Source organism: Thunnus maccoyii, chromosome 20, assembly GCF_910596095.1.
Source record: "Thunnus maccoyii chromosome 20, fThuMac1.1, whole genome shotgun sequence".
Taxonomy (NCBI): Eukaryota; Metazoa; Chordata; class Actinopteri; order Scombriformes; family Scombridae; genus Thunnus; species Thunnus maccoyii.
The window spans coordinates 23268000-23283892 of record NC_056552.1 but is presented as its reverse complement, the minus strand read 5'-3'; the positions used below and the strand labels follow the sequence as shown (position 1 = coordinate 23283892).

The following is a 15893-nucleotide window of genomic DNA, read 5'->3' as shown; positions in this document are numbered from 1 at the left end:
GTGGTCTTGATAAGGAGTTACTGATCTCCAAGGCTCTGAACATGTCAGATTGCGGTGATCGATGTTGCTCTCTCTGATCATTCCTGTGTTTTCTTTGGGAGAACTATCTCAAAACAGTATCTCACTGAAAATAAGTGAAGAGAAACAGTGAAATATTAGGTGCAGACTTTCTCTTCCACTCCCATCCTCTCTTGGGTCTCAGACAATGAGCTTGTAGATCATTTCAATTCTAAAATTGCAAATGTTATTGATGACGTTGCACCCACTAAGGTGAAGGTTGTCTCTGGTAAGAAGAGATCTCCACCCAGACATCGCATTTATAATTTGGAACTGAGAAATGCAAGGCGGTCCTTCTTCTCTGACATCATCGCCAACAACAATAATAATGTATGTGCCTTGTTTGCTGCTGTCGACAGGCTAACAAACCGTCCTGTGTCAGCAGCCTCCGAACTTCTATCCACCAGGGGCTGCAATGAGTTTGCCTTCTTCTTCACTGACAAAATTCAGATCCCATAAACCATAAGAACCTGGAGGACATTATATAACATCTGAAATCCTCCTCTTGCTGCCTTGATATTCTGTTTTCAAAAATGTTTCAAATTGAATGGCCTCAGATCTTGTGCAAATTGTAAACACGTCTCTTCTCTCAGGTGTCTTCTCACAGGCCCATAATCATCAGTCACGTCTTAATCTAGACACTTCACTAATGAACAATTATAGGCCCATATCAAACCTCCCGTTTTTAATTAAAATCATTGAAAAACTTTTTCAACAGCTGAACAACTTCTTGGCACTAACTGCTTTGATGTCTTCAAGTTAGGATTTCAACCTCACCACAGCACTGAGACTGCTCTTGATTAGATCTTCAATGACATCCACTTAAACACTGACAGCGGCAGAATTTCAGTCTTCGTTTTACTGGATTGCAGTGCTGCATTCAACATGGTCAATCACAACATATTACTAGACTGGAAAACTGGGTGGGAATTCTGGCACAGTACTAAATTGGTTTGAATCTTACTTAAAGGACAGGGACTACTTTGTGTCTATGGGTAAATATACATCTGAGCAGATGAAAATGACATACCTTTGATTAAATCAAATTAATTCTATTTTAGCTTATTTCTATTTTCTATTCTCTTAACTCTTTAATAACTATTTTTCATTGTATTTAAATGTCCTTTTATAATATGTTTCTTTTGCATGTTGTCTTAATGCTTTTAATGTCTTACGTAACGCACTTTTAATTGCCTTGTTGTTGAAATGTGCCGCGCGAATAAACTGGCCTTGCCTTGCCTTGCCTAAGATAAGTATGACCATAATGCAAACCAATAAAAACACTTTATTTCCGTCAAAGCATTTAGTGTTATCTTGACAGATTAGGAATTCTGCTCATCTAAGAGTATAGTACATATTAAGAAATGATAAAACAGTCAATGCTAATAAAAGAACTTGAGAGAAAGTTGTTATATCTTATTTCAAGTTAATTGGCAGTATTTTGTTTATTTTAATCCCATAAAAAATTATATTTGACATCTTTCATTTTGTCTTTGTAAAAAGTATGAAAGTACTGCGCTTCTGCCACTGTTAGTTGGATTTTCCAGTTTCCACCAATTCCTGAAACACAGCATACAACAAAGGGAAGTAAATTTCATTTGAAGAAACAGTATGTGGAATTGTGTCTTTATTTTGAATATGGCTTTCCACATTAGAAATATGAATTTGCTGATTTGTTATAAGGCCTGTATACAGTGTATACTGTAGTATTAGGTAATCATTCCTAGTAATTTAATTTCCTTGGTTAATGTTTTAAGCTGGTATATAATATTTGCTCTAGTACTTGTCAATACAATAATGACATAATGCACGACAGTAAGCAACCAACATTTTTGTAACATAGTAGACATAACTAATATCACCAGCTCACCTGCAAAATGTGAGGATCATGTTTAAGGGTGATAATATTGTCCTGTACCTGACTCTCCCTATGCGTTCATGCTGTCCACAGAGCAGTGGCCAGTCATTAAATGCTTTTAATTCAGCAGACTGGTCGAAAGTTTTCAACTAAATTTGCCTTCAACTGCTAAGAGGCTAACGTTAGCTTGGCATTTTCTGCAAAAATGTAGCTAGCAAGCTAACATCAGCTATTTAGCTTGTTAACTTTCATACTTAACATTAGATTTTGTTTTCCCTTAAGTGATAACAAATATAGTGGCTTAGCTACAGAGCAACCAATAAGTATTTTGTATTTAATTAAACTGTAAAACGTCAATAACTTTAATTCTTAACAATGAAGCAAGCTCCGGATGATTGGTCGGGAGCTGGATTTGTGGTGAAAGTGAAAACAGCACATCACTGGCTGAAGCCTTGTATGGTGGAGGCTGCCTTCCCATGATCGAACAGATGTGCCAGAGAATGTGCAAAGACAACATTTATGTCAATAAGAGACAGTTCCCAGGGAAAATAGAAAGAAGGATAATTAGTAATGTAACATGGGATGTGCCAGTGAATATTGTGGTGGAGACAGATGTCTCCAACAATCAGTTATGCCAGTAACTGTGTAACATGTTAGTAACTGTGCAAAGATAACATTTATGTCAATAAGTGACAGTTACTAGGGAAGTTAAAAAGAAGGCCGATCAGTAATGTAACATTTTTGTTCTCTGTATGAGGGGATTGAAGGCTGCTAGGCCCATTTTTATTTTGAGAAATGTGGAAAATGCTGAGACAGTATTATTTCTAAGCCAGGAGGAACTGATACATTTCAGAGAAGTCTGAGACTCCATTGTTTCTGAGATGAAAAATACTTGGATTATTACCAAAGTGCCAAGATCACTAGTGAACTCAGCAATAATGGCAGAATAGTTTTGAATATGGTTAAAAGTGAGTTGGAGCCTAGAAAATAAGCTCCACATGAGGAGGGGTTGTGAGTATGTAATATGATGTTTTATGATTTTGCATTAGGTTCTTTATCTGGGGATCAAGGCCTCAGTTTGCTTTGTGTTGCTCTTTATGCACAGTAAACCTATTCACATTGAACTCTACCAGCTAGTACATGTCTTTGAGTCTTTCTCTCATAAGTTTTGAGTTTAATGCTAAGTTGTGGGTGACCTGAAGATTCACCAGCCCTTCTGAAGATTTCCCACGACACACTCTATTGACTGCTGGAGGAAAAGGGGTTGGATCTCTGTTAGAACAGCTTTCTGGCAAAAACCCCCTCAAGGCAGACGTCTCCCATATGCACTGGAGTCTCCCATGAGTTGGAATCACCATGCAGGTAAGACAACTTTTTAATTCCTTAAAATCCCCAAGAGCTTTCTCGGTATAAAAATGAATCTAACTTTTTGAGTTTAAAGGTGAAGTTAAAACCAGGCCTGTTGAAATCAAACAGATTGGGTGAAAACAGACTTTTATTCGACAATTTCTCTGTGTAAAATGGTTATTTGTTGGATAGAATGTGTTGAATATCCCAGGACAGTTGTGGAATGTATTAACAGTAATGGTTTGAAAACATTGTTTATTTTAGAAAAAAGATGGTGACTGGGCCAAAATTCTTATAATATCAAAATGATGTTGACATCACTACATCAGGATGTACAAGTGTAAACAAATCAGAGCCTGTTCTTCTATGTGAAACTCTGAGCTTGTATTGAATCATATTTAGTTTGATTACATTTTTAGATATTCCTCAAGTGTCCCAACAGATAAATGGAAGAAAAACTGAACCTGACTATTTTTGGATTTACAAATAGAACTGTTGTGTTCAGTCATCACACAGATTGTGCTTGGCATGCTGGTATTTTCATACGTCCCATGATATGCAATTTATAAACTGTGAGACTAACAGTGTTGGGTGTTGGGTTACTGTAATCATACTACATTTGTCTGTAACACAGTAATGTAACACGTTACTGTTCCTACATTCAGTAATCACATTAGAGTTACTAATTAAAAAATTCTGTCGTTACTTGCGTTACACAGGTTCTTCAATTATCTGCATTAAAAAATAATCAAAGGTGCATTTCATGCACGCTTGCGCAACAATCACCTGACCTCTCATGACATGACTTTGGCTTGAGTTCTGACACACACGTACACACGTGTGGGACAACTTTTGAGGGTCACAAACAACTATCCACTGCGTAACGTTAACAAAATGAATGAGATGAATAGGCTTGTAGCATCGTACATAATAGTGGAATATCCATCTTTCAGAAACATATTCAAAATACCGATAACAGGGATTGGACGGCCAGCATCATCAGACAGGAAAACTTTTTCTTTTGTATGTCCTCCTCATTAAGATAGGGATTTGCTCTGATATGTGGGCATATGTAAGGTTTAACGTTACATTGGTAACTGGCAATTACATGACAATGCATCTCAGGCGTTGTTGCGGAGTAATGCAAAAGTAATGTAACGAGTAGTGTAATTAATTACCTTTCACAGAGAGTAATTAAGTAAAGTAATGCATTACTTTTTAAAAAAGTAATGAGTAATGTGTAATACATTACATTTTTTGAGTAATGACCCCAACACTGGAGACTAACCAGTTTTAAACGACATGTGTTGTCTGCACAGAAGCACAGACTTTTGTGTGATTATTATTGAGAAGGCCTGTTGTTAGCTGGGAATGTTGGAGTTATGGTTCAGCGTTCATAATGACGCATGCAGTTCAGTGCACATCGAACTCAGTTTTTTTTTACACATCTTATTGTATTCATTCTGAAAACTGGCATTAACAGTTAAGCCTTTACAATGTTCTGTTGGTGCTAAAGAGCAAAATACCTTGGGACATGGCTCTGTGGACCGCTAAATCTGAATCAGAGCCAAAAAACATGGTAAGAGCCATGCGTAAAAGCACGCAGCGGACAGCAAGCTCCTCCTCTCCTCATCCAGCAATTGTGAAGTGTTATTCATGTGCAACTTTTTCTTTAGAAAATATTGTGAGCCCTATACTATTGAGGGCATCTTTTATTATTTTATTCCAGTTATATGTTTTCTGTTCCGAACTTCTGGAGGTGTCTGGATGTGCACAACCTTGTTTTTTTATTACATAATTTTGGACTAAGGCTGTAGCCTCACGCAGAACATTATTTTCAACATTTGCTCACATTTTCCACCCTGAAGTACTAGACAATGATGAAGCTCCCAATCTCCCAATCTACATCCCTCCTGACGAGGAACAGGAAGGTGAGGTTGAGGTTGTTAACATGGATGTAGATGAAGGTGCGGGTGTTCCTCCACTCTTCTCTGAGGAAGGTGGCCATCAATAAATGGAGAGGAATGATTAGGAGAGGATGACGACACTGATGAGGACTCTGGTGATGATTCTGGATATGACAGCATGTTGGGGGATGAAGAGGACTTTGATGACTACATCAAAGTCCTCTTCATCCCCCAACTCCTTCCATCCTTCCATCCAGTAGTCTCCACCAGGAAACATTTGGCAGGGTTGGCAACAAGTGTGTCCTCCTGTTCCCACTGGTGTTCCTGTCGCTGTTCCCCAACAACTGAATTTCAGACACCTACAGGGACCTGCTCACCATCAGGAGCTGCCTGAGCACCAACTAGACCAACTTGAAGGTCTACTGGGAGAGTTCTCTCTTAGAAACAGTTGTTCTTTCTAGGAACCTCTTCCCTCAACTTCAGGCCTAAGCTTCTCCACAAAGAGGAGCAGGGACGAAGTGAGTTGGTAAGTGCTAAAAGGCAAAGGCCGAGTTGCGAGGAAAGTCTTGAGGAGTCAGCTCCAAAGACCTCAGGCCTCAGCTCCTCCGAAAAGAGGCGCAGGGACAAGAGTTACGCTGAGCTGGTAAGTGCCAAGAGACCGAAGTGGAACAGTGAGGAAAACCCTGAGGAGGGGATGCAGTTTTCTTTGAACCAGGAAAGATCACACGTCAGTTTCAGTCGTACTATACGTACGTACTCAGTGCCTCCCTGCAGAGTGATTCTGGACACTTATGGCAATAACAGAATCGTGTGGTAGACCCAGAATACACCGGATGGATTACTTATCCCATCCTTTATAACACTGACAAACGTCCCCTGCAAGTTTTAATTTCACTTATTTAATAGATTTATTTTACTCACTCTGTTATACTTGTATTTTTCTCTATAAACTGTACAGTAGATGATTATACCAGACAACGGTGAGTTAATCATCAATGACATTGTTCACAAGAGTCTTCTGCAAGTCTGAATATCACTTGCTATCTGCAACTCTTATCACTTATTTAATAATAAATGAATCGATTATTTATCTTATACACTCTTGTAATTTATTTCAATTTTCTTTACTAGATGGCTAGTAGAGACAAGAGTAAAGGTGATAATTAATAACATTTTATGATCTTATGATCACTTATTTAATAATTCAGTGATTATTTATCTCACTCACTGTGTTGTACTGTTGTTTTTTCACAGATGTGTAGATGGATGTACCACACAAAGGTAAGTTAATATTCAACATTAACAAAAGTCTCCACCTTGCAAGTGTCAGTATCACTTACCCAAAATCTCAAGACTATTTATCTCACTTGCTCTGTTGTATTTTTTGATGAGGAATAGATGGCTGTATCAGACGGAGAACAGATAATACCAACAGAAAACCACTGACTTCATGAACCGAGAGCAATGGTATCATCTGGTAACTCTGTGTTTTGTAGTTAATGGGGTAAAACATGTACAAATCATCCATAGTCAAATGAAGGCAGGCAGTTTGGAAAGAAGAGATCCAATGTCTGACGGAGGAAAACCTCCAGCTTCAAGTACACTGCCTCAGCTCATATATTTCATTCTAACAACTTATTTCAGACAAATTGAGAGCTTTTTGAAATCAAAACATGCTCTCTTTATCTTTTCAGGAGCTCCTGGTGGAAAAGAAGCAGAAGTGGAGCCTCTGGAACTGGAGTCGCAATAAGTAACAGCAGCAGCGACAACCTCTTCTTCCCTAAACCCCCTCCCCCTCCTCACCCCTCTACCCTTCCTATCCCCAATGTTACCCTTACCCCTTCCTCCTACTCCCTAACCTCTACCCCCTATCTCTACCCTTTCTTTCATTAAAATTCACTAACTGTGACTGTCATTAATTACTGTTTTTGAATGTAACTGTGATGTTTCTCTTTCACATGCTGTCACACATCAAGTAAACTAAGCTGCTTGGTGAGTAGGACTAAATACCTGCAAATTAGTGACATTAGCACTACCTGCCTCGGGTAGTGCTAATTAGCAAATGTTTGCATGCTAAAATTGTTAACCAACACAGTGAACATAGTTAACATTATACCTGAACATCAATATGCTAGCATTATAACTGTGCACATTTATCTCAAGTACAGCCTCACAGAGCTGCTAGCTGTAGACTCTTAGTCTTGTGTTAAACACATTTATAAAATAATCTATTACACTAAGAATCACAATCACAGCCTCTCAGTGCAAAGGTGTAGCATTTATTTATAAATTGGTGAATTTATATTTGACATACATATTGCAATTTGAGTTTTAAATGTCCTTTAAGAAGTTTGTGGCACACATTTTACATAATGACTGGCAGCATTTTCCCACTTATGAGGACTGAGAATAAAAAAAATACTTTAAACGCAAGTCTCTTTAAGTTTCATGGAAAGGCAGACGATTAAAAAAAACAAAAATCAGAAAGCAAAATAGAAAAATCATTAAATCTATTTTGACAACATACTGTAATTAGTAGTTGATTAAAATATGAACTTCTAAGCCAAGATTAATTAGTGTGTTCTGGTTTGACAAATAATGTCAACTGACTGTAGGTTTCAGTAATAGATAAAAAGTCACAAACCAAACTGAACCAAAAATAATTATCCCCGTATTTATCAGCTTTGTTTTGTGTATGAACCTGATTGGCCAAATCAATTCAAATTTTAATTCTTGAACAAATCTCAAATGAACATTGGTGATATTATTTAAGGAAGTAACCGATGAAATCAAAACAAGGCAAAACAGTCTGTCTATGAGAAAGATACACAGTAAAAGCTAATAAGTCAAGAGACTTGAGAAAGTTGGCAGCATTCTGCATTTCTCCTGAACCAAACTGAACATTTTAGTGAACTGCAGTGACCGACAGAACCTCAACAGTTTTATTCATCACAATATGGTGGAAAATGTTTTGTTCACATTTATTTCAATCCCATACAAATTTGTGTTTGACATCTTTCATTTTGTCTTTATAAACGGCATCAAAGTGCTCCACTTCTGCCCCTGTTAGTTGGTTTTTCCAGTCTCCAGCGATTCCTGAAACACAACATGAAAGAAAAGGAAGTGTATTTCATTTGAAGAAACAGAATGTGCAATTGTGTCTTTATTTTGAATATGGCTTTCCATTTTAGAAATATGTAATTTGCTAATTTGCAATAACGCCTATATACAGTGCGTACAGCAGTATTAGGTAATCATTCCTAGTTAATTTAATTTCCTTAGTTAAGCTGGTATATAATATTTGCTCTACAGATCACATACAGTAACGATGGAATTGAAAGTAATAAACTATAAATGCATTTTCCATTTTTCTGAGCACTTTAAGGATATCTCTTCCATATCTCCTTATGTTGAGCATCAAAGTTCATGCTTGACCTTGGAAACAGATGTTGAGAAAAAAATCTTAGTTTATGATCCAATTAGTAGCTGTTCTGGTTCTGATAGTTTGCCCAGTGGTCATAGAATTGTAAATGTTCAATTTTCTGTTTTTTTCTGAGCACATCAAGGACATCTCATCCATGTTGTCATGGACAACATATTTCCAAGGTCAAGAATTAAGTGAGACTTAGCTGTATACAAAATGTATTATTCAATAAAACACACCTTTTCTGAGAAATTCAGACTTTGACTGGTCCATGAATTCACGAGGAACTGCAGAGTAGTTTGACATTTTGTTCTTTTTCATGTTCTTGAACACACATCGGTCTGCTATCTTCTCTATCACCTCAGTGTCCAGAGATTTCTCCAAGAACTGAGCGATTCTGCCCACAGAATCCTTCAGGTCCTGCAGCACAGAGAAACACAGCTCATCTCATGTGTATTCTTGTGAAGTTGGGAATGTTTGTAAAATGTTTTGAAGAGTTTTAAGTTGGCAGTTTTTAAGGTTTTAATATTGTTGAACCTCACCATTATCATCTCTTCATAGGAGATGTACATTACTCGCTCTTTATCTTCAGCATTCAGCCAGCCCTTCACATGATCAAACCATGAGCCAAACATAACTAGAAGAGAAAGAAAATCACAAGTATTCCATTATTATGGTAAATTATAAGGTTTTCCATCAATTATTGATGCTAATTCCTGTTTGTTTTTCATTGTCTTTGAACATTGCTCATGTAAAATCTTGTTACCAGGTGTTTGACCACAGCTGTTTCATTAACAGTTTCGTTGAAGGTTACTGTGGCTTACTGTTAAAAATAAATAAATTACATATGAATAACACTGAGCACAACCTTTTCCATCAAGGAACTTGTGGAGGAACTCGCTCTGTGAGCCTGGGTTGACCAAAAAGGAGGTCATCCCATAATAATGGAAGGAAGATGTAAACACGTCTTTGGGGTTCCTCATGACATAGATGACCTGAAATGATGTTGACACATTCATTATTAATTTAGCCATTTGTATGACAGCAGCGGTAAAATGTATCCCAATGTGAAAAAAACAAAACAAAACAAAGAATGATCATAATGATCTATGACACAAACAATATGGCAGATTTACCTTTGGCTTAACTTCAAAGAAGGATGGTGGCATCATGTTGTAGTGGTAGTGTGTAGCAAACATGCGTGGAGACGGCCTCTCATCAAGTTTAAGGGCACAGGCACGATGTTCCTCCAACCAGGGAACACGGTCCCAGTTAGGAAGACTCTCAACAGAGGCCGGATCTCCTCCACTCATGATCAGAGGGACGATCTCCTGCATCCAAGTCGTACCTGAGCAAAGTACACAAGAGCTTTTTTCAGCCTTTCTAAAACTCTTATCTTTCCACTCCGTATAAATCAGTCTCTGTGGTGATAAAAAATCTAATCTAATCTAATAAATTAATAATTACTTTTAAAAAATGGTTTACAGTGCTGCTGCTCATGTCATTTGTGATTGCACAATTAAGCAATATTAGACAAGAGGATGTGCTCTACCGTTATTGTTAGCATGACAGAGATATGGTCAGTTACGCTATCATTCAAACAATGACACTCTTGTGTAATATTGCTTAATTCTGATCCATAACACAATACGATCAGGGAGTCATTTGATTAAACCCAACTGTATACTGCAGTATGACAACATCCCCAAACACACAACCAGAGTCATAAAGAACCATAACATCTGAACGACATGGTACAGCCCCCACGGAGCTCTGACAGACAGAAGCAGATGAGACGTCTAAATCCACAGAACTGTGGCAACTTCCCCAAGATGCAGGAACAATTTGCCAAGTACCTGAAAAAAATGTGTGCAGATGTACTAAGAAACCGCAGAAATGCTGCTGTTTTAAAGGCAAAGTTGCTCACAGCAAATATCGATTTCATTTAGGTTTCTGCTGTTTACTGAACTTTGTATGAAGTTAATTGATAAATACAAACTATCGATGGCATTATTCTTGAAAGCATCCTGACTTCACAGCCTTTTTCACAAGTACCTAAAATGTTTGCGCAATACTTTACATACAAATAAATAATTTCAAGTTCTGTGCCATTTAACATTAAATGAGGAACCAATTGATACTTAATCATTAACACACAGTGTCAGCAGTCTTTCATGAGTAACTTATCAGCATCCAGTGTGAAGGCCATGCAAGTAAATTAATGTAAGAGATTAAAGTCCTGTACAATTTTAGATAACCTATAGTTTATCATATCAATATAATACTTATGACGGTGACTTATGAGTATCTTTACCTTCAATATGTAAGCACATTTTGCCCACTTGATAAAATTTTGAATGCAGGACATTTTACTGAATGCAGTATTCTCTCGTTAATTATGCTCAAGTAAAGGATCTGAATACTTTTTCCACCACTGTCATTATCTGATATTGAGTAGTTATTCAGAAACTAATTGTACAGTTACTGGCTTGTCTTGTTACTGAAAGTATTGAAAATCCTACTGACAGCTAAATTTGAAATATTGACTGCTGCAAATTCTGTAGAAAATCTCCGTTTGGCTGTTAAGTTCTAGGTGTTGATACTCTGTGTTGACATATATACGCTCTGACATTTTTGTTAGCCTCAAGACAATGAAGACATGATACAGCCGGTATAGAGGTGTTTAAAACAGGGTGGTGCCTCAAAAACAAAATACGTCATTTAAATATATCTAGAAATAAATCGAATTTGGGCGGCCTTCATCTGTGTCCTGGTGTTACTTCGGACATAGTGGCCTTCATCTACAGCAGCCTACACACGGGTAACAGACAGAAAGGTAGTCGGACATAAAGGTACACAGATAAATTAGTGTCGAGTGTGTTGTTATGTAACTTCACAGGTACATGGACTATTGAGTAACGAACTTCATACATTTTCACACGTAACATTTAAAATACTGAATGGTTAAACACGGAGAGAAAGGTGAGCAAGCTGCGGCAGGAAGCAGCGACTTGTGACTCATGAAAGGTGGGTATATTTAGACGCAGGGTGTGCTTGAATTTCTATTATATTCTTTTTTTATTTGATGTAGTCGTGGCACTTCACTGTTTAAAACTCTCTCTGACAAGACAGTCTTACATAAGTCATCAATACGATTAAGTTAGTGACATTAAGATTAAGTTAACACCGGACACGTGGCAATAACCCGTAATTAATATTTACTACTACCGTATTCTGCTAGTAACCATGAATACTCACCTGACTTGGGATAGGTAACAATGACAGTATCATCTGGACGGAAAGTGAACTCCTCGTAGTATTTTAGGCTCTGTGGTGGATGCAGACATGTAGGCACATAAACCCCCTTATACACCGCATATAACTCTGCTTCAGTCATGGTTAAACGCAGACGTAAGCCGGCAGTTGACTCTGAACATAACCAGCTGTGGGACTTTGTATCAACTTCGCTGCTGTGCAATTTCCTCTCTCTCTCTCTCTCTCTCTCTCTCTCTCTCTCTCTCTCTCTCTCTCTCTCTCTCTGTCAAATCAATTCAGTTTTTTTGGGGCATACAATACAACATTGCCAAAGCATTTTTAGATGGGAGCTGCAAACAGCTCTAACATATTCCATTGATTTTATACAAAACACAAGTTTTTTAAAGCATTAAAATTTATAATGGAAAGTCAATGGGAGCAATGTTTGAAGGCTCATATCTCAAAAACTAAAAGAGCTAAAGTCTTCAAACTTGATTGACAGGTGGCCCATGTGGAAATGCTTAACATATTTTAAAATGGGACCTATAGCGCCACCATGTCAGTTATTACGTGTTTTACGTTTTGGCTTATAACTCATGAATCGTGAGGCCTATCCAAACAATTTTTGCAGTGTATTCCTTGGATGCTACCAAGTAGACTGATAAAGGCCACGAATTTTTTCAAAAGTACATTTTTTGCTTCTCTTGGCTTAGTTTTCATCCAATCTTCACCAAACTTGGTACATACCATATTTAGATGATCCCAAACAGAGCTTTTATCTCCATTTTTTTGGTATCACTTACCGCTTGTCTGTAATTGGTTACCAAACTTTTAAGGCGTGGCCTGATGCATTTAATGAGCCATAACTCTTCTACCAACAGGGGGCGCTACTGTAATATTATAACATGATATTTCTACAGTTCTGCTGTCTTCAGTGAAATGAAACTTGGTACACTACACAAGTTCTCCATGTCAATGTGTATGACATAGTGAAACATGGTGCCAATAGCTACACCTTGTGGCCATTAGTGAAACACTACCATACTACTTAAGTTAAATATCTTTTAAATTCAACAATCCATGGTGACCAAATTCAGCAAAATTATACAAATGGGGATGTTTAAGAAGTGTGTGGTATTTGATACAATTTCACCTGTAGGTGGCGCTAAAAAATTTTGAATAATAACTGCTGAAGCAGAAATTTGCAGCAACAGTAGCAATAACAGGAGTGGCAGCACCTGGCAGTGGCAGCTGCAAACATAAATAAATAAAATAAACCATAACAATACAAGAGAGGCCATGAAAGCTAGGTAAGAGTATATAAATATACAAAAAATTAATTATATCATTCTAAATTATCAGCAATGTGGGACAGGGAGCTCACACAGCTGTGGAGCTCCTGGTAGGCAGCTGCATACCTTGCCAACACTTTACAGCTGTCCTTCATACCCCATTAGGACTGGGAGTGTCTCTGAGTGTCAGAGGAATTCTGGGAATATTTTTATTACTTTTGCAAAATATTCTCTGTCTCTACTGATGCTAGGTCACAGTAAGAACACAACCTCTCCTCTCTGGGCAGCCAGGTCTGTCTTGTGCCTCTCTCTCTCTCTGACCTGCTGTCCCTGCAGGAACAGATTCTGTAATAGAAATAAATGTGAGGAAATGCTTCCTTACAAAATAAGTATATTTAGGACAATCAATTATCCTCCTTCAGGACTCCTTCCCACCTGAAACATTCCTGAATGACTTTTTTATAAGTGATCTGGAGTGTAGATCCTATTGGACTCTAACAATGTATCACAGTCATAAAACAAAGAATATGAGTTTATTTTGCATTCAGAATCTTTTATCATTCACACTGTGTTATGGTGTCTATATACCACTATTCTATGTATGCCTTTAAACCAGTGTCCATAAGTTTTTTCTGATGATTTCAAACCCCAAAATAAGTTAAACTAGATTTTGAGGAGATGTGAGGATAATGATGGTCAAGACATCCAGAATATTTGATTTTGATGGAATTACAATCATTAAATGGAGTTTAATATTTCACTCAATGTCAACATCATATAGCTGCAATCAAGAGTTGGAAAAAGCTGATACAGAATATGAAAATGTCACATAGTGTAGAATTAGGATGAATAAGATGAAACTTGCCTGAAAAGCAATGAGCTGTGATTTATTTGCATCAAGCCAAAGATACAGACCACCGGATTATTACCCACATCTCTGATTTGTTCAGTGATTTAAATATAATCACTTATCAGATAGTCAATCAAATAATCAAATTAAATAAATAAGTAATTTAGTTTATACAGCTGACACAAAATTGTTTGTCTGTGAGCTAGTAGAGAGCAGCACATGGTCTATGAGCACTGCATGTGTTTGGTTTTTCTGTTTTTCAACTTCTTCCAAAATGACTCATTCGTCCTCTCATTCACCCTCATCCATAGACACAGGGGGATAAATTTGAGTCTGATCATGATAGTTTGTGTTATGTTCTGTGTTACAGCCAGTAGGTGGCGTGGGAGACCAGGGTCAGGAGTAAAGGAAAGTCAGTGGAGTGAAAGCCTTGCTGGCAGAATAAAAGTAAAAAACTGAGTTACTTCTCTTAAGCAGTGATCATTTTAACATTTGAGACTATTGCATGTCCAAATATAAATGCAACAGGTATAAGTTCTAGAGTAAATACAGAGATGTGAATGTAAACACCCTGAGTTAAAGGTACCCTGTGGAGTATTTTAACTTTTGTAGCACTGTGGAGCAGTTCTTTAATAAGTGGTTCCCTGTTTTATTTTGTAATACATGCACGTGCATGACGGGTGCAGGGGTACACCGTCCTGCCAATGGTTTCACACTATTCCAATGATCTCCAGGTGGCTGTAATGTTCCAAAATATGTAGCAAAATTCCAGCAAAGGCAGGGAAGAAGACTGCAAACTAGTAAATATTAATGTAAACAATGCAGGATTTTACTTTTGTTAGAGCTTAAGGATACACACAATGCATTTTGGTGAGTAACATTGAATGTAAACAGAAATTTTGTTTGTTTACAGGAAATCTCCACAGGGCACCTTTAAAGCCAAGAATCAGCACTTTAAACTCAGTCATTGTCTCATGGTTTTAAAGGATCAGATCACTTATATCACTAAAAAACAATGGAACCATAATAGTACCGAATCATACAGATAGTTCTGGGTTATTTGCCATAGTTTTGACATATTCAACTCTGCAATAGAAGGCCCTGCCCTTATACAAATAAGGTGACTGCAAACCTCTCAAAGGAACCTCAAGGTGTCTCTGCTGACACAGTTTTCTGGTTATGTAGGATAAGAAAAGCAAAACATCTATCCCATCTTATTTCACATAGCATAATATGGTTTTCTAAGCTCAGCTGATGTGCTCTGTTTTGACTAATAATTCCACAATCGTAGGTACAGTATTTGAAGTGAAAAGTGAGTTTTGTCAAAGTTGCATCTAATTCATTGCATAATTCTTTGGCCTAATCTCTCACCTTTCAGAGCTTTTGGTTCTGCCCACCAAGCACCCTCAGTGTTTTCCTGCCTTAGTCATCACTTCATCATTGTATACCTGCCCACAAACCATAGTCTTCTGCCAGATTGTCTTTTGTAGCCTTTCTGCTGAGTGTTCAAACCATTTTTCCTGCCTGTTAACCAGTCTGCCAGGTTAGTTTTTACACAAGAGCTTGTTTTTGGGCCTCCATTCAATACTGTTTGCCTGATTTGCAGTGACCTTTTTAAGTTATGTTCCTACTGTAAGCCAGACATTACTGACATTACTGAAGTCTGCTTGCCTGGATCCACTCATACTGAGTCTGCTTTTGGGTTCATGTCTGAGTGTGTCACAGTGGTTGTTTTGTACTTTACCAACTGAACCAAATCACTTAGGCGTCAGCAGCTGGGATGACTTGCCTTGTTTCTTTTATTAATTTGGTGGCCAATTTAGTTCAAATTCTAACTGCTGAAATAAGTGAATTAAAAATTCTCCACTGGTCATATCTTACAGTGGAACTGTCTATCAGGCAC

The 15893-nt window shown here is 37.6% G+C and overlaps 1 protein-coding gene and 1 long non-coding RNA gene across 3 annotated transcripts; one reads left to right on the top strand and one right to left on the bottom strand.

Annotated features, from left to right (window-relative positions):
- The first annotated feature begins 2867 nt into the window (after nucleotides 1–2867).
- LOC121886441 lies at nucleotides 2868–7339 on the top strand. The gene is made up of 3 exons (XR_006092731.1): nucleotides 2868–3277; nucleotides 6424–6450; nucleotides 6568–7339. It is a non-coding gene; the product is annotated as an uncharacterized LOC121886441 (long non-coding RNA).
- Nucleotides 7340–7428: 89 nt separating this feature from the next.
- Nucleotides 7429–12638, bottom strand: sult2st2 (sulfotransferase family 2, cytosolic sulfotransferase 2). Of its 2 annotated transcripts, none has more exons than XM_042396413.1 (6): nucleotides 12596–12638; nucleotides 9730–9941; nucleotides 9462–9588; nucleotides 9136–9230; nucleotides 8833–9013; nucleotides 7429–8265 (listed from the first exon to the last, which is right to left on the bottom strand). In XM_042396413.1, the coding sequence occupies exons 2-6, from the start codon at nucleotides 9928–9930 to the stop codon at nucleotides 8156–8158; spliced, it is 714 nt and encodes a 237-aa protein (XP_042252347.1). In that variant the 5' UTR covers nucleotides 9931–9941; nucleotides 12596–12638; the 3' UTR covers nucleotides 7429–8155. The 2 variants fall into 2 exon arrangements, with proteins under 2 accessions (XP_042252347.1, XP_042252346.1); XM_042396412.1 differs by lacking the exon at nucleotides 12596–12638 and adding an exon at nucleotides 11852–12086.
- Nucleotides 12639–15893: the final 3255 nt, after the last annotated feature.